General features: G+C 39.0%; 1 protein-coding gene across 2 annotated transcripts in view; it reads right to left on the bottom strand.

Moving 5' to 3' along the window:
• The window catches only part of LOC108143013 (G protein-coupled receptor kinase 2), a 50,541-nt gene that overhangs the window by 4,239 nt on the left and 25,358 nt on the right, over positions 1–20,944 (bottom strand). For both annotated transcript variants that reach the window (XM_017267203.2, XM_017267204.2), the window contains 3 exons: positions 1,017–1,112; positions 821–941; positions 151–759 (listed from right to left, as the gene is read on the bottom strand). In XM_017267203.2, the coding sequence (XP_017122692.1) occupies positions 151–759; positions 821–941; positions 1,017–1,112 (826 nt within the window). The remainder of the gene's footprint in view (positions 1–150; positions 760–820; positions 942–1,016; positions 1,113–20,944) is intronic.

Raw genomic sequence — 20,944 nt, 5'->3', positions numbered from 1 at the left:
GGCTTGAAACATGGGAAGAATCACTAACAAGCACTGGTTTCTGTTGTCCTGACTTAAATCCTGTATTGACTTACAGTACTCAAAGTAACTTTTACTTTGAGTAGCTAAGAAGCAGGTTTTTTCTCTTTTTTATTGAGTCTAGAAACTTACCGGTGAAAATACATTGAACTCTCAAACTCCCGGAACGGCTCGCCGGCCAGGAACGCCTTTACCGCATTCACGCACTGGGCAAAGATGTCCTTGCCGCCGCTGTTGAGTTTGTTACGCACTTGCGCAATGAGATCATCGTTGAGTACGTCCAGCACAAGTTCGTCGGGACATCCCCCTACGTGGTGGGCAATCTTTTCACCAACACCTTCTCCTCCGTCACCCCCCTTTTCCGCGTCATCATGGCTATCCAGGCACTCGACGCCCTCGTCTCCGTCATCCTGATCCTGGTGGCTTTCGTTCCCAGTGGCATCGTCGCCGTTGTGATTGCGCGTGTCGAGCTTCTTGTGATTAATGTCGCTGCTGTTGTTGCTGTTGTTGATGTTGTTGCAGTTGTTGGCGGTGGTATTGTTGCAGTGTTCAGTCTCAGCTGTTTCAGTTGGATTGGGATTGGCATTGCTGTTGTTCAGCAGCAGCTCCTCCTGCGTCTCGGCGTCCAGGGCGTCGCCACCGCTGCCGTTTCGCAGCTCCAGCTGCGCCTCGACATCCAAAAAGCGACGCCCGATGTCATGGCCAATGAATATGCGGTTCGAAATATACTCGATTTCGTATCTGTGCAAAGATGGAGTGTTAACCTCTACTATGGCCTCTGATAATTTATTCCAACACTTACTTGACCACCTCATCCAGGAAGGTGATGTAGCGAAAGTAGACGGGCCGCTTGTTCTCGCAAAACAGGCGGAAGAGCTCACGACCAATGGGTTGCTGATCTATCACGTAGCCATAGCTTATGTCTGTCCATACAGAATACAGAATACAGGGAAAATAATAAATAAAAGTTTAGGCTAAAGCACAACCAAAACTCTCACCTAATTTGTCTTTCAGGTTGATGCATTGCGATATGTGTGGGAATTGCAATATTTTTCGCCATTTTTTGCTCTTTCCCTTGTTGCTGTCGGAACCACCTGAAAAGCAAAGAACAGAATTTAGTTAAGACAAGTTATCAATCATTTATAATAACAAACATCTAGTAGTTCAACCGGAAGTCGCAATAATCAATTGTCATTCTATGAATAGCACTTCTAATTCACCTTTCCGGAGCAAACATTCTCTGATTTCACTGGCACTTGAGTGCAAAGGTAAAGTGAGCATTTCCTTGTTCAAAAGAGGTCGTGGACGTGATTGCATTGATTGCTACTAGGCAACCCCATTCCCATTCCCATTCCCATCGACAAGCTGTCTGGTTTAACGTTATGCCGGCAATTCTGTTTTATTTGCACTAGCAACGAGCCATAAAAACAATATTTCCAATGCGAAATGCATAAAATGCATTCACATAAACAATACAAATAAACTGCATAGTTGAGCTGTTGCTCTCGTCTTTTGATTCCTGACTCGTGACTCTTGGAACGGCTATTGGCACGGAGTGAATGAGTTTATGTGGTCATATTGAGGTGACAGAGCTATGCAGCATCTTGGGGGCTTAAGCTCCCATTCCGTCTTTAAATCGAATTCTATCGGTTTGGCCCGTATCGTTTTTTTGCACAAGGGGCCAAACACAAAGCTCATCACCCCGAATAAATCACTATATCAACCATTCTCTGTGAATTTCTCTCAGTGCCAGCCCAGCCATAAAATCTAACAAGAAAACTAAATGGATGGTCAGGGATCGGGGTAAGAAAGAAACTCAGTGAGAGGGCATAAATGTCAGAAGCAGTCAAAATCAAGCGCAAAACGTAAGCGAGTTCGCAACAATGTTCTAGCGAAAGCGGGTGAAACAGCAACAAGGGCAGTCAAGGAAAATGGGTTAATATGCCCATCGGTTTGCCTCACACACCTACAGTCGTGGTTAAGATAAAAGTGACAATACATGATTATTTTACAATTTAATAAAACATATTTTCTGATTTTTTTGTTGTAAAAAACCTATTTGGCAAATTGATTCAAGAAACTACTTTTACTATGATTTTTCACCGATGGATTTTTCTCTTTTTAACATTAAGTAGTTATTCAATACTATAGTATCACCCGTTGATGCACATTTGACACCCTCAAAAGTATGCAACATATTACTTAAAGGAGTAGACTGTACTGCCATTCCCTTCAAAGTAGGAGTGTTTATGGCGTAAATCCAACCTTGTAATTTTTATTTTGCCGAGCAGACTTTGTATTTGTTGCTGCAAATACACACAAGCTTGCACATTCACATTCGTTTGGGGCTTTGAACGCCGAATGCGAGTTCATATACATTGCCTTGTCTGGCCACAGAGCATTAGCCACTTATTTATGTTGCCAACAGCAGTCTGCTGCCAAAAGTTGAGCCCGGCTTAAAGTTCCTGGCGAAGAAGCTGCTTGCCGTGCGTGAGCATTTAATTTGGTCTCTGTGCAATTATGCAAAAATACACTCAAAAACTTTGAAGGGCAGCAGCGCAGGCAACAGCAGTCGTAATTTCAATGAAGGAGCCACCTGAAGGAAGGAGGTTGCTCCCCGCTTAGTCAAATAAAATTACCAGCGAAAAGTTTAGGAAAAGGGAAAAGTTAACCCTAAGGCAGGACTGCTGAGTGGTGGTAGTGTGGCTTTGGTGGCTATGAAACGTTCAAGTTAGCCCAAGTAACAATTAGCTGACAGACCCGTGCACTTAAGCAAATATGAAATGTGTGGGCCAACAAATGACAGCTTGGGATTATGGGATTATAACGTCAAACCTTCGATATATTCAGTTTATTAATTTCAAAGATATATTGAGGGGAGAGAGTATAAAGTGACTATAGGAATATAAATGCTATTAGTAAAAAGTTTACATCATTAGTGATTCTTGGAAAGGGAACTTACTTTCTTGAGCTGGGAATATCTCCAAGACTTCCACTTGCCACTTTTGACCATAACCACCTAGAGGTCGAAAAAGTTTGTCTAAAATTTTTGTAATTATTTGGCAACAGAAACAAAGCCGCATTTCAATGAATTACGAAACTTACGGGCGGACGAGCGAAAAGTCAAGAAAACATTTTCAAACACATAAATCCTATCATGTGGATGTGTAAAAGAAAAACAAAAGTAATGGAAAGTGGAATGGGCAGGACGAGCGAAGGAAAAGTTGTATAAAAACTTATTAATGAAGCCATCGCAAAGCTAATTTGCGGTTGATGGCTTTTCCAATTAAAACCAATCAATAAGAAAAATAGCGTCCCCATCTTGGGATACAACCACAAACCCTTTGCAGCAAGTCAAGCGGTTACAAATGCAATTTGTCAGCCGAAGCGACTGACAACTGCAATGGCCGCAATGTTGCCGGCTAATTGAGTCCCCCAGACGCAAAAGCTCAAGATGAGGATAAGGACTCATCACTGGCGATTGCGACGAGAGGACATAGGAGTCGCCCTTTTATTTACGACTCAACAAGTTGACACTAGATTACGAAGCAGGGACATCTTGGAGTCCGGGGGAACATAGTACGATATATACAAAAATTACAATTTACATTAAACGTTCTCTGATTTATCGATTCGCATTCAAAGTTTTTGGTCGAAAACTTTTATGGACCTCGCTCCATCGTTATGATCAATTCTTGTCGCTGGACGCCAAAAAGTATGTGACACAATTTATAAGTGTCAAGTTGTCTCCTTCTGTCGCCTTAGTGTAATTTGATGTCATTTTTCACTGGCCAAGGAAAAACCAAGAGGCGGCCACCAACTGTTAACTGCAATTATTTATGGTCCGCCCTCTATTTGGCCCACTGGAGAGCCTTGGACCAAGGTTAAGTGCGTGCTAATAAGCTCACGGCCACGACCCTCAGGGAGCCATATCGCAAAAGGCTTTCGATTGATAGGGGAAATCTTTTCTGAGGCGGTGAGGTCGCGCTGAAACCTAAGCTACAGCTGCTGCCAAGGGAATCAGAAAGGCGGGTGTTGGAAATAATTAAAGCTCATTAACTGAGCTGAGGATATATGCTTTTAAGACACCCAACAAAATAATGCAGTATGCCACTTTAGTTGAATATATATACCAAACGCAATTCGAATTATAATTGTAATTATTAATGATCGGTTTAAGTGTTAGTTTACATCATAGTGGTGTCAAACAAATTCGCATTATTTGTTTACACAAAAGAAATAAATTATATTCGTACATCTATAAATCATTAGGTAACAGCAGAAATTAACTTAACATTGAGAGGTACTAATTTTCTAAGAAAATTAATAAAATATGTTATATTTCAAGGTTGAATAGCAGCATTGGGTAACAAAAGAAAATAAACATAGCATTGAGACTTACTAATTTTCTAAGAAAATGAATTGAACGGCCAAAAATGTTCTAAAATAGATTGATGTTAGAGATAACTCTTACTCATGTTCACAACATTACCAGCCACTTGATGAAACTCGAACAAGCTGATGAATGGATAATCTTGCTGTTCAACCCCACTTAACCTCTCATTTGTCTCCTTTTTTGCGCTGTATGCATTTTGATTGTTTCAAGTTCAGCGTCACACTGTGATTACAAAGGCAGCGACCCACCGACAAACCAAAATACATGTATTAAAAGCAGCGTCGAAAATGTTCAACAGCAGTTTTTACACATCCCGCTAATGCAAAACAAACAGACGACAGTAGAAATAACAACGTCAAACGAATCGTGAAGCGTTATGCCGCCGATTTACCTACAGCGAAGCGCACATTAAATTAATTATTACTGTTAAAAAACCATAAAAATACAAAATAACAATAAAAAGCCGTAAAAGTTACGCCGTCGGCAATCGAAAAAGTTGATTGGCAGTCGTCGCATAACGTCGATGGGTGGGTGTTTGAGTGGTCGGGTGGTTTGGATTTTCAGTGAGTGGGTGGCCGTTCGGCAGGTGGATGGAGCCGAAAAAGTGAGGGAAATAAAAGCAGACGTTGTCCACATGGAATGCATGTAAATGGGTCTTTGATTGGCAAAGCCTTTAAATTACGGGTAGCACACAGGAGCGTTGAATGCGATATGTAGTGCCCACCCCACATCAAGGTCGAAGTCCAGTCAAATGCGTGATAAAATAATTTCACAAGCTGTACAGTGTACAATGTACACACATGTATAAAAATCGATATTTGACAAAAAAAATACAAAACAAAATCCCGAGCAATTAATGGACAGTTTGGCTATTAAGTGGAATTTATTATAGCAATAGATGAAAACAAAACCAGAAATGTCCCTTAAAAGAGTGGAAGAGCCATCAGGATGCTAAGTTAATTAACTCTTATCCAGTATAAGTGTTTCTAATAAAATACGACCCAAACAGAGATCATAAAAACATATAAAACACATTATAAATAAAAAAAAATATTGCAATCAAAATGTTCTTTTTTAAAAAATCTCTGGGTCATTCTCCCTGTGTATTTTTTTGTTACGGACACAAGTATCGGCAATCACTTGAACTGATGTGCTTGTAGATGAAAAGTTGAAACACCCATCGATAAACTCAAATATTTTTATTAAAATTCCATGCACACGCGATTTAAAACGAAAAGTGTGGCTATATAAATCGCATCATCGAAATGGTCTCAAAATCATCTGGAGTTCCTCCTCAAGTGGCCAACAAACATTTGGCGAAGGAGATAAAATTAATTACTCTTTTTTCGGTGCCTTTTAGATTGCTGGACAAGAGTTAAATTAGACTGGCATGGCCATAAAACAACGCGGAGTCATTATCAAATATTTTAGTGTCCATCATTATTAATTTGTTTTATTTCATTTTCATTTCAGAGTAGTCCTTGGCCATTAACTGGAAACCTCGGACACTAATTTTGCTGCTTCGTTTGCTTTGTCTTTCAGTCGTTCCGTCGTTCAAGCTTCATTTGCTCTCGGCAGACGCAGAATTGGCGCCTTTTGTGGCCGTTTTTAATGGCTTCGTCCGAGGGGCAGAAAACAGTTAACTTGAGGGCAAACTATAAAGAAAAGTTGATTCATTGGCGCCGTCATTAAAAACCTTCTTAAGTCCCCAAAGACCCTACTTCAAATGACCCGAAAAATGGTTTTAAGCTTTGTATTATTAGGAAATGGAAATGAAAAGGTAAAGAACCCCTTAAAGTGTAAAACGAATTGTATCTCACTCGTATCCTTTGATGTCCTCATCACGGTTTGCCCGATGCCCGATAAACGTATGAAAACATGTGAAAATATCAAACAAGCAAGTTGTGATTCACATATGTATGACCCTTAATTTATTCAATTAAATACAAAGTGGCCGAGGAGTATTCTTCTCTACCTTTAAGTTCCGTTTTTGGACCTCGACTTTTTTCGCTCTGGCTCCTTAGTTTCGCTACTTGGCCAATAAATGAGCATAAACTGTCTCACACCGTTTCGGTTCGGTTTATATGGCGCACATGATGTCGTAAAACGCACAATAAACGAAACGTAAACATGGCCGAGGAAGCGTGCTTAAGCACCACACTGCGTATGCGTAATGGCTCCCCGGGCGAGTTACGGGATACCTGAGAATGTCCAGAGACAATGGCATGGCACCTCTGCTGTTGGAGAAATCCTGCTCCCAATGGCCAATATAAAAAGTGATAGGACCCGGCCAATTTCTCCGTTTCTCCTTTTAATTAAAGCCTGAATGTTGAATGCAGAACAGCAAATATTGGCACAACTGACTTGACATTGCCGGCTGGTAAATAGTTTGTGCAACCGCCGCGAGACTCAAAACCCTGAAAAAGCGTTGTGCAAACATCAACAAGGGCGGAAGGCCACGCACCCGCGTCCTGCTTCTGAATAAAAGCACTGAATACTCTGAAAACACTGCGGTTTGGCTTTGTTTCAGCTGGAAAACATCGTCCAAAATGGCAGTCGGGCATCAGGCGCACTGGTCCAGTCTTTCTATCAAAATTTATATTTTTTTCTTGTTAGCATGGACTTGCAAAATAGATTTTTGCAAATAGAGATGGAGCACTACGTGACGTTGGCTGTAAATAAATGATGTTCCCTCTTTTGTGGCAGCGGATGTGGGAGGGATTTGAAAACCAAATGAAATTGAAATGTTTTTGAATTCTGGTATATATATTGCAGTGGCAAGCAATGCGGACTAGAATAGAAAATATCGTATGTTGATTTTGGCAGACAGCTTGGAAAAGCAACTAACGATTCCGTAGCTTGCCATTTAGTTTATTAAATTTGAATGCCACCTGCTCTTTACCACTTTATCCTTCTCATTCTCATTCTCATTCTCCACTAGTTGGGAAATAGTTATTTTTCATCAGCAAAACCCATTTTGACCCCTCATTATGGTTTCTTTTTCTTTTCTTTATGGCCAACACAAAAGATGGTGTAGAAAAGTGGGTGTAGAAAAACTGTATAACTACTTGAAAGTTTTTTTATTTATTAAATTAGTATTAGTGTGGTTCATTTCAAGCCAAACCCGTTTTATTTTGCATTCCCGCCTCGTTTCTCATAACCAATCGTGTGCCATAGTTTCCATTCTCCACCGTATAATACATAATATATCCTTGCTACAGCGTTCAAGTGCATTTCTCGTTATAATAATTCGCTGTCGTTAACGTTGTTGCTTTTATAAAAATTGCACGAGCACAAGCAGAGAGGAAAACTAAAAACTAAAAAAGGAAAACTCGTATCCTACTCAAGGAAATTGTCGCTGCATGTTTGAGTGGGTCGGGTGCCCCCTCGAATTTATATATACCCGCACATAAGTTTGGTTTCTCCATATATATAAATATATATATATATATGAAAGAGGACTGGTGCCGGTAGGTACTCTCTATACAGTATACAGTTGTGGTCAAAACAATAGTAGTTTCTCAACTTGTGGAAATAGCCATCATTAAATTTTTAACTTAAAAATAAGTCAAACACTAAAAACATTTTTATTTCAATACAAAGTGCAGATATGCGATGGTTATTTTCTTAAATGTTAAAAATAATTTACTACAGTATATTAAAAAGAAAATGTTAAGTAATAAATAATTATTATGACCTTGAAAATTTAAAACTAAATCAAATTTTTTATGATAAACTCAAAAAAAAGTTGTCCTGAGCATTAATTTTCGCACCACTATTATTTTGACCGCAGCTGTATTTATGCTGTATAGCAGCTTCAGCCGAGCAGTAAACCCAAGGGCTGAAGGCTGAAACTCTAGGAGTTGCTTATTCTGCTCCTGTGACATTGTATTTGACAATATATTTCATGAAGGCTTTCCCTGTTTTGCTCAAATTCTAACCCGATGCCCTGCTTCAAGTTCCTTATCTTCCCCAATTTGCGAACATTTCCATTTCTCGCGTAAATTGCCCGGCCATTATAATTATTGCTTTCAGTTTTACACTATTATTTAACAGGTTTCGTTTGTGGCTATGAAAAGTAGCCAATTAAACTTGTTATTTGGCTGCACACCAGCGTTTTCAATTTTCTTTTAACTTTTGCCAACTCAGGTGAGCGCTGTTTTCTACAAATTGTGTGAACGATTAAATGACATTTTCAGTCGTACAAAAAATCGATTGGCCAATATCTTGTACAGAAATGCAAAGGAAAAAGAAACTGACAAAACTTTATTCTGCATCGAAATTTACAAGACAAACTATTTAATAAAATGAAAAACTTCAGCTGGCAACTTTTAGATGTAATTGGTTTAAGAAAACTTTAGGGACAAGTCAGCTCAGTTTAATTGGATAAAAAAAAGGAAGGTATTAATGCAAAAAATATAATTTTAGGAAGTTGAAAACTAAAATTTTAAGCTTAAATGGGAAAAAAATTTAATTTATTTAGGGCTATAGGGAAATGAAAGAAAAAAAATAAATAGCTATTAGAACAGGGTATATATCTTAAATTAATAAAAATATAAAATGTAAAAATTGTTTTTAGATTTAGATTATATCTTTTTTTTCAATAGCTTAGGCACTTTATTTTGTACCCTTCAACACTATTTTCTGCGATTTTGTGTGCCAAACCCTTCCTTGTAGTTTATTTTTTCGCATTGAAATGTCCTTTCCATCTTCTTTTTGATTGCGGAAACGGAAGTTATGGCCATCACTTCCGCCGTTCGGTTTCTGGCATCTTTTCCAATTGCTGTTGCGTTGGTAAATGTTTTTAAAACACTTTTTTGTAGGCAATCAACTGCAGAGCTGGGAGGGACTCTTACGGGTCTGTTGATTTTGCTTGGGCTAATATTGATTTTCGGTTAAATTAGTTTATCTAGGCAAATTGGCCAGCGTGCCAGGAGTCCAGGACTTGTAATTACCCGAAGGTGATCTTTACGCTCCTCTGGGCTACAGAGCACATTCTTGGCAAATTGTATTAACACTGCGGGGAACGCACACAAAAAGAGCCATATTTGGTAGTAACAAAATAATAAAAACATGCATCAGGCCATGCGACAATGTGTTTCTTTCACATCTGCTCGTCGGCCATAATTAAACATGGGTAAACAGGAGCGAAATTAGTTGAGCAGCCAAGAAAATCCCGCTCATAAATAAATTCGCTCCTAAGTAAGGAGCGCTCGTAATGTTGTAATAAACATAAAAGCAAACAATAAGGACAAGCGATCTGAGTTTTATCTCATTAAATTTCAATAAAAAAAAGTGAAAATAAAAATTGAAAAATCAATATAAATCAATAAAACGTATTCAATTTCGTGTTTAGCTTTTTTCACCACTCATTTTATTAATCATACGCCGCGTGTTACCATTAGGTTGTTTCAATGGATGACAATTTGGCTGTTTCGGGATGTTTTTCTGCAATCACCGACAGCCTTACAGCCTCAAACTCAAACTCAGACAACTGTTGTCAAGGACTTTGACCTTTTGATAAGCGTCGAAAAGCGGAGGACATGAGGCTCGCACGTGGAATCGAGAGGGGACAACTTCAAGGACGAGAAAACACATCAAAGGATTCTGTGTCGAAGTTGCCTGCCTTTTAAAGGTCCTCGATAGAGACCGCGCAACAGAACCTTCGGCCGCTCCACTCCGTGCAGAAATTTGAGTTCTTCGCTTTGTGGATAATTAAATGAAATAAAACCAGGCAGAGTAAAAGCCTGTTTAAAAGGAATTTGTAATGCAAATGCCTCCACACTCACAACAAGTCTTAGACCAAAGACCCAAAAGCATTTAAGGCACGCCGCAGAAACAGGGACTTGGAATTGCAAATTCTCTAGGTATTAAAGTGCAATTTCCTTTGCCGACCGAAAAACAATGCGCCTCTAAGCACACAAATAATACAAATAATCAGACAAGAATCCCGAAAAAGTTCTTGCCCAAAAACTTTTCACACAAAAGCAAATTGCTCAGGCAGAGGCACAGGCCCAGCAACAAGCAAAAGCAAAAGCGGCACATGGCGCGTGTCTCGCATTTCAAATTTTGCCCAAGTGTAGTTTGTACATAATTTAAATAATTTTTGCCAAGCGCTGACAGTCCGAACGTGCTGCTCGTGTCGTGATTTGATACTCGAATAGCGTTTTTGGCCAACGCACCCGGAGTTTCAGCCTGGCCGAAACGAATAACAAAATCGAAAAACAAATACTGCCAGACGGCGTTTGCATTGCAGCAGTCAAAGTATTTGTCAAATTCTTGAATATTTCAGCGTCAGCAATAATTCCCCAAATATTTTCAACAAAATCAGTTTGCGATGGAAAGCATCCGGATCGTATGTGAATTGGTCTTTGAGTCAGAAAATTTATTGGAGGCAGTTGAAACTTGATTTTCTTTACCAAAACTGTTTGTAGTTGACTAAATTATTCAACACATTTAATTCGAAGTTCTTACACTTTCTGTAAATTTAAGTAAAATGGAAAGCTCATTTGAACAGTATCCTTAACTTATCGAAATTCCGATTTCGACCCATTCCCATTTTCACTTGTTTTCATTAATATCGTTACTTTAGACTTGCTTTTATTTCAGACTTTCCTTTCATATTCCTTTTTTGTTTTATAGTTCATCGTGTGTGCATCTGTTGGAGAAGTATTTAATTGCATAGAAATCTGTTGAGTGCCAAAAATTCTCTAAAGTGAGAAGTGAAGGGATTTAAATAAACATTTAAAACAATACTAATAAGTAACATCAAATTGTTTAAATTATTCTGAGGAAGGTACCCTATTCTTCAATCACACTTTTGTTATTAAATGAAATTAAAAATCTTAGTCAAAACATTTGGTCCAGCAAAAAAAAACATCAAACACTTCTATTTAAAGAGTGTGCCTAATATGAAAAACTATTTCTGTGAAAATAATAGTGTTTGTTGCTTCTTGCGCTGTTGCTCACTGTTGCACATATGGTTGCATTCGAAGTTGTACAACATTTGTGGAATCTATCGCTGAGCAAGAGAGCGATTGGGCAGCCAAGCAGCTGTTGCTAGGGAAATATTTTTAAAACGGCTTTATGGGGAATTTTCGACTAACACTTGCATGCTTTTCTGCTACAGATCAATCGCAATAGTCTGGAACATTTTATCAGTCTGGATTAGTATGTTTAGTTTTTAGGTATTTTTCTATTTTGGTCCGTTCATGGCCGAGATAGAAGATTGCAAAGGAGACGTGGATTGCTGATAACACGGGGTCGGCATTCTGGTTCTACGACTCGTCCGGATACAATTATTCTCAATCTACGCCAATTTGGCAAGGCTCGTTTCGTTCAAACATTCAAATGCCAAATACTCGAGTGTGTATATAAATGACTGCCTCTCTATTGGGTGCAAAACAAATCAATTAAGCCGAACGACGTACAACGCCTGTGAAATTGTTATAAATTGACACTGCGACTATGCCTGTGCTTCTCTTTTCCATTGAATTATTTATGAATGAATTTTATTAGTTGCCCTCATTGGCGGCTCATCAGTGTCCGCTGACTTGACATTAATTGCAGTCGAGTGAAGTCAAGTTGGCAAATCGGCAAGTCGGCAAGCCGAGCAAACAGTCAATTAAACGCTCTACATTTTGCCAAACATTTGATTTAAGTTCAGCATAGTGGTTCGGTTTGGATCGAGACACCAGCCCGCACTTGCCGATAGATAAATGTTTGCCAATGCTATTGCTAACAACAGGCAGCTAAACAGCTACAGCAAAACAGCTAAACAGCTAAAAACAAACACACATGCCGCATTCCCACATTAACCGGCCTTGTTTGGCAGCTCATTTGACAGCCGAACAACATGATCGATGCTCGTTATTTACTCTTGCTCATTTTCCCTGCCATTCGACTGCAATCTGGTGGTTTTCATTTGCATTTAGTTATCATAAACCAGCGATTTGCTGCCGTGTCTTTGATTGATGGCAAGCACACAAGGGGTTTACAAATAAAACTTACCAAAGCTGCAATTTTTCTCTCTCTCACTTTCTCCGCCAGACAATTTGCATGACTTATCGGCAGTTAACAGATGAATCTCAAATGATGCTGGGGGGGAAACTAGAAGGAGCAGGAGCTGGACTTCATGTGCACAAAATACAAATCTCGTATTGCAAGCCTTCGTTATACCAACTTTTGACTTTAAACTTAAAAGGTATATTTTAAATTTTATGTAAAACACGAAATCATTACGTTGACATTGACGATTTTATTGAAAATTGTAAACAATGAGCAACATAAATAGAAGCAAGCGTACGAAAATAAATGCCTTGGTAAAAGTTAAACGTTTTGAAGAAGCAAAAAAAAGTGACTTATCTGGCTGAGCGACTGGTGTTGTTTATCGCCAAGCACTCGCGCTCGGTGGGTTCCATTCGTATGGGTGTATTATTTTTAGCTGACAAACCCAGCACACAAGTCGCCAACCCACCACTCACCCACCCACTACCCACTCAAACAATCAGCAGGCGGTGGCTGTCGAGTAGCAAAGCAAATATGCAATGCCAGAATGCATTGACAGCGACAAACGCCAGTTGAAAGTCGTCTAACGCAATGCAAGCGGCTTATGTTCATGTTATAATATGATATAATGGTACCCAAACCATACCCATCCCTTCTGTACTCACGCCAATCGCGTTGAGCGCATTAGACAGCTTGTAAGTAGTAATTATAATTAAATGCGCATACCGAATGCCACAGAAATTCACATATTCCTTATAGCAGCGTTTGCGTATGCACCACAAAATACGCAACGCAGAAAGTGCAATCACCATTAGCACACTCGCACATCCTTGATCCTGGAAATGTAATTAGTTGCCTTCCAATGCCACAAGGCGAAAATAATTACAGAAATAATAAGCATATGGTAAATAATGTGAAGCTTAGCCTCCAGGTTTGCGAATGTAACAAATAAAGGCATTTAAAGCCAATTTAAAAGTGTTAAAAACCAACTTAAGACATTAGACATGATTGTAAACTGTTTTCCATAAATCTATTGAAATTAATAACGCAATTAAGCCTGCAATCCTTAGTCAACCACAAGTCCAGCATTCATAATCCAAGAGAATGACGATTCGGTTCTTATTTATTTAAGTTCTTTATACCCTGTGATTACACGGGGAGAAAACAATAAAATCTATTTTATTATTCAATATTCGGTCGCATCGTTTTTTATTTAACATTATTTATGATATATTTTTTTAATATTTCTGATAGAATTTTCATTATTTTTAAAAAGAAAACTTTATATTTGATTTATATCGCATATGGAAATTGATTTGCTTTTTAGTGTGTGCCTACAAAGACAAGTGACCTTTAGGATGTATACTGCTACTACTTTTTCGCATATGCCCCAGTTGGTTTTGATTTCAGTTTGGCATTTTTATGGCGGCTGGATGTCATTGGGGACCACGTTGCAGCCAAGTTAAGCAGCGACCACCCAAACATCAAATAGACAATAAGCTGCTCTTGCTCTGCGAATTCAATTGCCAGTGCAAGCTCGTCAGCTTTTGTGGCATCAACGATTTAATTGAAATTGCATTTGAAATTCTCTCGACGGCTAGCAATAAATAAAATCAATTCAAACAACATTTTCTGGATGTGGGAAATGAGGATGAGTACTGAATTATTTCTATTGTGTTTATGCTGCAATTTCAATAGTAAATGGCGAAATGACAAATGCCGAATGCTAAATGGAAACTGAAAACCACTGTCTGGTACACACACATTACACATCTATTTAGCTATCGCTGCATTTTATAATTGCTTTTAAGCCTCAGCAGCAAAAAGCGAGCGGCTTACCTTTGGTTTCCCCATTTGCCGTTGACATTTATTTATTTGCTTTGGGGAATTGTTGCTGCTGCTGCTGCTGCCGCTGACAACATTGCAAGTTGCTGGCACATTTGGCAACCAATGAAGTGTAAACACCCGAGTTGCATTTTAGAAATTAAAGATGCCAGTGCAACAGCTATGGCAACGCACTCGGCACTTTGCAGCTCAATGGATAATGGATGCGTTGTATGCTGTCAAAAATTTAATTGAAATTGATATGCGAAGCGCACGTGAGAATCGCAAGCTGTCATAAACCTAAAAGGCTGTCATTTATATGGCGAAATTTCACATCGCATACGACACGTTGTCAGCAGAAGCAGTAGTAGTAGCAAAACCTGTTCGCACAGTGGTCGAGAATGCTATTATCCTTTAGGGGAATATTATTTCAGTTTAATCAGAAGATCTGGCTGCACACTTTCAAGCAAAGGTGAGCCTCCAGGCATAATCGTAAAATGTACCAAATAAATATTAATCGATTTCGCATCACTCAGCCGCCCAGTGTTCCATATAACTCACTTGGCTTTCATCAGCAAAAATTTTCACTGCGACACTTACGTTTTCATGGAAAACGCCGGCAATTTTATGCCAGGCCAAGTTCCGTTCCGCTTCTCCTCATGCTCCTTTTTTATGTCAGCACATAAAACGCCGGATTTTTGAGGAAACGAGTGTAAAGGAGCCGCCTCTTCCATCTGCAAGCTATGGGCGTTTCTTTTTCTTTTTGTTTAACACAGGAGCAGTCGAAGCTCAGTGGCTCACTTGTGGCATTGTTCATCCTGCTCGTAAAATGACAAGCGACAGCGCCTAAAAGCAGGCAACACGCACCGCGCCCCGAGGACATCAATCATAAGGAAGGTCTTTAAATGGGAGAGGGCTCTGCTCAACAAAGACAAATAGGCGAGTTATCCTCGGGATCTGCTTGTTTTGACCAGAAGAGCAGAAGAATTCGCCCAATCCCAGACATTCTGTCTGACTTCCATTTGCGTGCATTGCGCATACGTCGCGTCGCCATGCCGACAAATTAATCACAATCTCGGCGGCTACCCCGCCCATAGCAACATGAAAATCCTTCGCAACTCCCATCACTTTTCGACTTTTGATGCTTTTAATTTATGAGTCTGGCACGCTTGTTGCACCCCTCACTCCTCTGACTGGCAAATTAAAACAAGAATCCAACATAATAAAAATAAATTAGAGCTGAAGCGAGCCGAGAGAGGACCGTAAACAAATATAAGAAGTAAAAAAAACATTTTCCATGAAATTTCGTCGGGCCTTTGTTCCTTCCATCACGACCCCAAATAAATAATGCACAGTATAAAAAATTAATTGTCAAAACAATCAATATATTTGCTTTATGGTCTCGATTCCATGTCCAATGGACGTGGGCTCATGGCAGGCTAATGGCGTTTAAGCCGCCTTGCTTATCGCTCTATTCGAGACTTTCCCTGGCTATATTCGTCTATATACTATATACTATAATATACAAGTCCGACTGTTTGTCGATCTGTGTCGTCTGCCACCAGTGGGCAGTAAACAGCTGCTGCCGGCGGCTTCTTTGCTTTCATTTTTATTTTTGGCATAGCCGACAGCCAAAGTGAATAGATTCCAATTTATTTTGTATATAATCCATGCGCACGCCCCCCAAACCACCAAGCAAACTGCATGTCTCGAGTTCAAAAGATACAGGTAAAAATTGTACACATATGCGGGCACATGTATATATATAATATATATATATATATATATATATATATATATATATAAGGTGATAGCTTGAAAGAGTTTTGTTAAACCCAAAAGAGCATAAAAAATATTTTCCCTTGAAATTGTGTTAAAAGTGATTGACAATCAATCAGGAAAAGACCTTAATTAATATAGATATACTTTTTAAAATACAACGAAAAAGGTTTCAAATAAAGTTACCAAAAGTGTCGAAAGAAAGAACGGTAAACTTTTTGTGTATTTAATTAATTGTCGGGGCTGACAAAAGTTGCCCTGCGGAGCTAGCTAGCCCATATCGATTTCTAGTTCCCAGTATAGTGCTTAAATTATTTTCATTTCCGGTTCGCATGAAATTTTAAAACATTAATCATACGCCCTGCTGGCCATTGGCACCACTAATCGGCGAGCCTGGAAAAATGTTGTCGCAGGATCAAATTTGTGTTTACATGAACCTGTGTCGTCTCTGCGGTCATTAGTGCATGCATTTTAAAGCATGTAAGGGTCACTCAACTGCGATACTGGATCACACCCTGCTGCATTTCGCCCTGTGCTTTCTTCTACAGTATATATTATATTTCAAGCTAGTTTAAAGGCCCTCATATTCGGAGAGCTTCACCTAATGAGGTTGGGGATTCCCCGCAGCCGTTCAATCGGAATTCCAAAATGAAAGGCATAAAACTCAATCCATTTAAATACAATACACAAGCTTAATATCTATATCAATCAATTAGAATGGGAAACAAAAATGTTGCGGTAATAAAACTTGAGGATAAACATACTAATGTATTTGAATACTCATATTTCGCATATTATGTGTGTTCCGATTAATATTCATTTGCTGACGCAGCAGCGCGTCACTTAATACAGCGATTTGCTCACAAACTTCGAGGGGTCGACGTTTCGATTTAATTTCTTATTATTGCTTCTGCCGTTCTGTTTATTACTGTTTGCCTACGTCAAAAACAGTGTGTGTTTGCGAATCCCCCGGCAGCAACTACCGGTTTTTCAAAAGCAATCTCTTCAATTCCCACAGCGGCAGCGCAAAAAAACAAAGAAGGAAGCAAACTTTGACAAGCCGAAGTTTATATACCCTTATAGCCATAACAAAAATGTTATGTATATATTCGTTTCACTTTGAACGTTCCTATAGCAGCTATATTATTTAGTCGTCCGAACCGGCCTTTTCCGACTTATGTAATACACGCAATATAAAAAAGACTTTAAGGAATGTTTCATCAAGGTTTAATTGAGTCGCTTGGTCATGCTGATCAAGAACATTTGTTTATTTTTAATTTTTTACTTAAACTATAATACTTTCTGCAAGGGTATGAAAAAAAAGCAAAGTGCTGGGCTAGATTTCTTTGCATCATGTGAGATCCACACTCGCCAAAGGTCGGGTATATTAGTATTTCTCCTTCCAGCGAACTATAAACTCACCTCATAGTCCCAAATAATTGAAATTCTGATCGGCACAAACGATAATAGTTTCCTTTGTCAACGAGGAGAGTGCAAAACTATCGAAGCAAATTCTATGGTCATTGCTGACAGTGTCAATCTAAGAGGTTTACACCTTTCAAAGGACGAGCCTTTGTCGTCTGGTAATTGAATTTAATTTGCCAGGATAAGAACCATTCAATTGCTTTTGAGTATCAGTTTTAATGACCAAGCGTTTGAAGTAAATAGCGTATACATACATATATACCATTAATCTATGAGGGAAAATGGTTTAAAAAATTTGAGTATAAGAAATTTGCGATGGAGCTTATCATAGTGAGAAAAATAAATATATACCCAAAAATGTGATATTTTTATAAATCAATAAAAGGCTTGTTTGATCATGTAACCTACTTAATTTGACTTTATTTATCGATACCTTAATATTTTTCATTTTCTCTTTAGATAAGTCCACAAGGTATACTTCAGTCGATCATAAAATTTCTTCTACTTCCTCTGAAGACTATTCAGATATTACTCGATACACGTCAAAGAATAATAATAATAAATAATTAATAAATATTGTTTTTTTCTTGTGAGCGTAAATATTCTTATATACATATATTTGGCTTTAGTTGCCGGGAGTTAATGTACACCCCATGTACATTGTAGCAGCTCCGAATTGGCGGCACTTTACATATACAATTAGAGTGAATGTGGTGCGTGGCAACAATCAATGTGTCTTCAATTTGCCAAACAACAATCGCTTTGATTGCAATTACCAGAGAGATGGAGGGGGTTAAGCACAGATACAGCTTCTCGTCTTGATTAGTTGGTTCATGAGTTCATGATGTGGGTGGTACGTGCTGCAACTGCAGAGAAAGCAAAGACCAAAGGGCACAAAAGACAGACACCACAGACCGCAGGCAGTGGATCCAAACACATTGCTGGGGAGCCAGGACGTCCGTCATCCTGCTGGGACATGTTTTGGGTCTGATATGACACCCAACTAGACTTAGACTACTCTGCCCATTGCCACTTGCCCGAGGTTTGCGTGCGATAATTAACATCTAGATTTTTAACTACTTAGCATACACCCACTCGATAAAAAGAGCAGCTACTCGGGGCTCCAAGTCGGGAAATGAATTCGCGTGCTTCTCCGATGTGTTTCGTTACCCACGCGGCGGCAACTCACTTTATGTTTACTTGGCCAGCGGTCAATGAACTGATTTTCCAGTTGGCAGCCACACCTGTCGCTCCCAAAAACTAACAAATACTCAAGGCTTAATAGCTTAAAAACTATCCGAGTTCCCTTGGTATTTCAAGAAACAATACAGAGAGTCAATAAAAAAAGGTAATGATAATGTTAAAGCTTTGTTACTATTCCGGGTTTTAAAATATGAAAAATTACCTAAAAGTTTATATTAAATATAAACTATATAAATATTGACAACAAGAAATACCTAGAAAAGGATAAAAATCCTGTTGCAGTGACTCGAATCATATTTATAAAGTCTTTTGGTAATTTTAATGAATCCGCAATCAACGTACATAAGCTTTTTTTCGATGTTAGATCGAGATTTTTTTCGTAGCTATAAATGTGTTCAAGGCATCAAAAGCCAGCGACAAAACAAGTTGCGGCTCCTAATTCTTAGTTCGGCGATAAGCTTCTGTCTCCACACTTTAATTGTTCACTTTAAGTTGGGAATTCTAATTCGCTATCGCACTATAAATTCCACTCTTTATGGCACTTGGTCCAGCTGATAGCCAGAGTGCAGCGGAAAACTTTTAAGCTGGGACCAAATTAAATATCTCACTTCATTCCGACTTGCAGAGGAGTCCCCGTCTGAGACTGAATTTCAACGTCTGCCTCTTGATATAATCAGCATTATGTCCAGGCATTAGGGTAAAATTTATGCGGCGACGGCGGCGTTTTTTCCCTCTACCGCAAACCATTTTAATGGAACGTAATTTTAATGCCACTTCGAAGAAGAGACTGGAAAAAATAAGAAAAGCTAGTACAAGAGGAGAAATAGCAGTGCAGTTGGGAATGCAAACATAATTTTCCCTAATGCCAGTGCAAAAGTAGACGAGTTTGGCATTGGCAGTCATTAAGGAATACATTCAATTAGCCAGAACAACTATATAGGGCAGCTGTTCGTTGTTGTTGATCGAGGGGCGTGGCTTTGCAGCCATTGGATGAGCTAGCAATCTCGGACTGCAGCACCAGATTCGCACCACTTGCACCACCAACAAAGCAAAAATCCAGCGATAAGCGAGCATTTTGTGACGCACTGCTTCCGCAGAGTGACGTAGGTCGCTCACGACCCCCGACTGCTGATCCCTGATCCCCAATCCCCATCCATTCTGATCCGGTCTCATATATAGTATGTAAATACGTACTGCAGATAGCATCAACAACAGGCGACGAGCGACAATCTGACAACTGATAGGGGAGAATCGCTTTCGCAGACCAACTTTGACAGCCAATGACTTCTACTTGACTTGCACACTCATTCGGGGTCATCTCAGATACCATAGTATCATATTGAACATGTGGGGCGTCACATGGCAATCCGGTAAAACAATTGCTTATCTATGGTAGCCGTGTGACAGACAGCAATTAGGTGAATTAGGAAACTAATTAGGTAAAAGAACTAGTTAGAACCCAATTCAACTAGTCATAAATTTATGTAAAATGTATGTTGTTGTTTAAAGGGGTTTGTTAGATTTACATTTCACAGGGCTAAACTAAATCCCTTAAATTATAGATTTATTTACCATTTATATAGCTATATAAAGTGGTTACTTCGAATTTTACCAAAAGAAATACAATTAAAAAATGTCTTTAATAGATGTTTTATGAAATAATCTTAATTAAAATTGTTTGATAGAAAGATCCCGAAATAATGAGTTGGTCATACACGTTCTGTAATTTTTCGGGAAATAAAATTCATTCAGTAAAGCATTAAATCCCCTTGGTCTTTCCGAGTTTTCATTTCTTAACCAATCTGACAGCAATAAGTCCTTGTAAATAAGTGACTAAAGAACGTATTCTTCCGACGCGAACAACCATCCTGCTTTATATTTGCATTCGCTTTTGCATACTTCAGCTGGTACTCGCACAATGCGAGAAATAACTTTGCTGACCAGAAAATATGACGGGAAAGAGCAGAACTTTTCCGGAGAAAGGATCAAAAGAAAAAGCAGACGAATAAGTCTAGAAAAACTTTATGGCAATAGATTTTCCCTCGTTGCCGTCGGCAGTTGGCGGGGCGGCTTCATTTCATCTCATTCCTCCTCCTTCTCAAAAGACAAACTCACTTTTTGACTCGTAAAATGTATTGCAAATGTGTATGCTCATCCCGGTTCAGAGATCCATTTGCCTAGCCCATTTCCATTCCGCTCTGCTCTAAAATATAACATTACTACAAATTGAAATTTCGCGCACGTTTCTGTCATTTAAATCTGTTGAGGCGGCCTGAAAGGGGCGGACGGGTG

The sequence above is a fragment of the Drosophila elegans genome, unplaced genomic scaffold (genome assembly GCF_018152505.1).
Source record: "Drosophila elegans isolate 14027-0461.03 unplaced genomic scaffold, ASM1815250v1 contig_468, whole genome shotgun sequence".
Taxonomy (NCBI): Eukaryota; Metazoa; Arthropoda; class Insecta; order Diptera; family Drosophilidae; genus Drosophila; species Drosophila elegans.
Note: the sequence above shows the minus strand (reverse complement) of the source record. Positions and strands in the feature narration are given on the sequence as shown.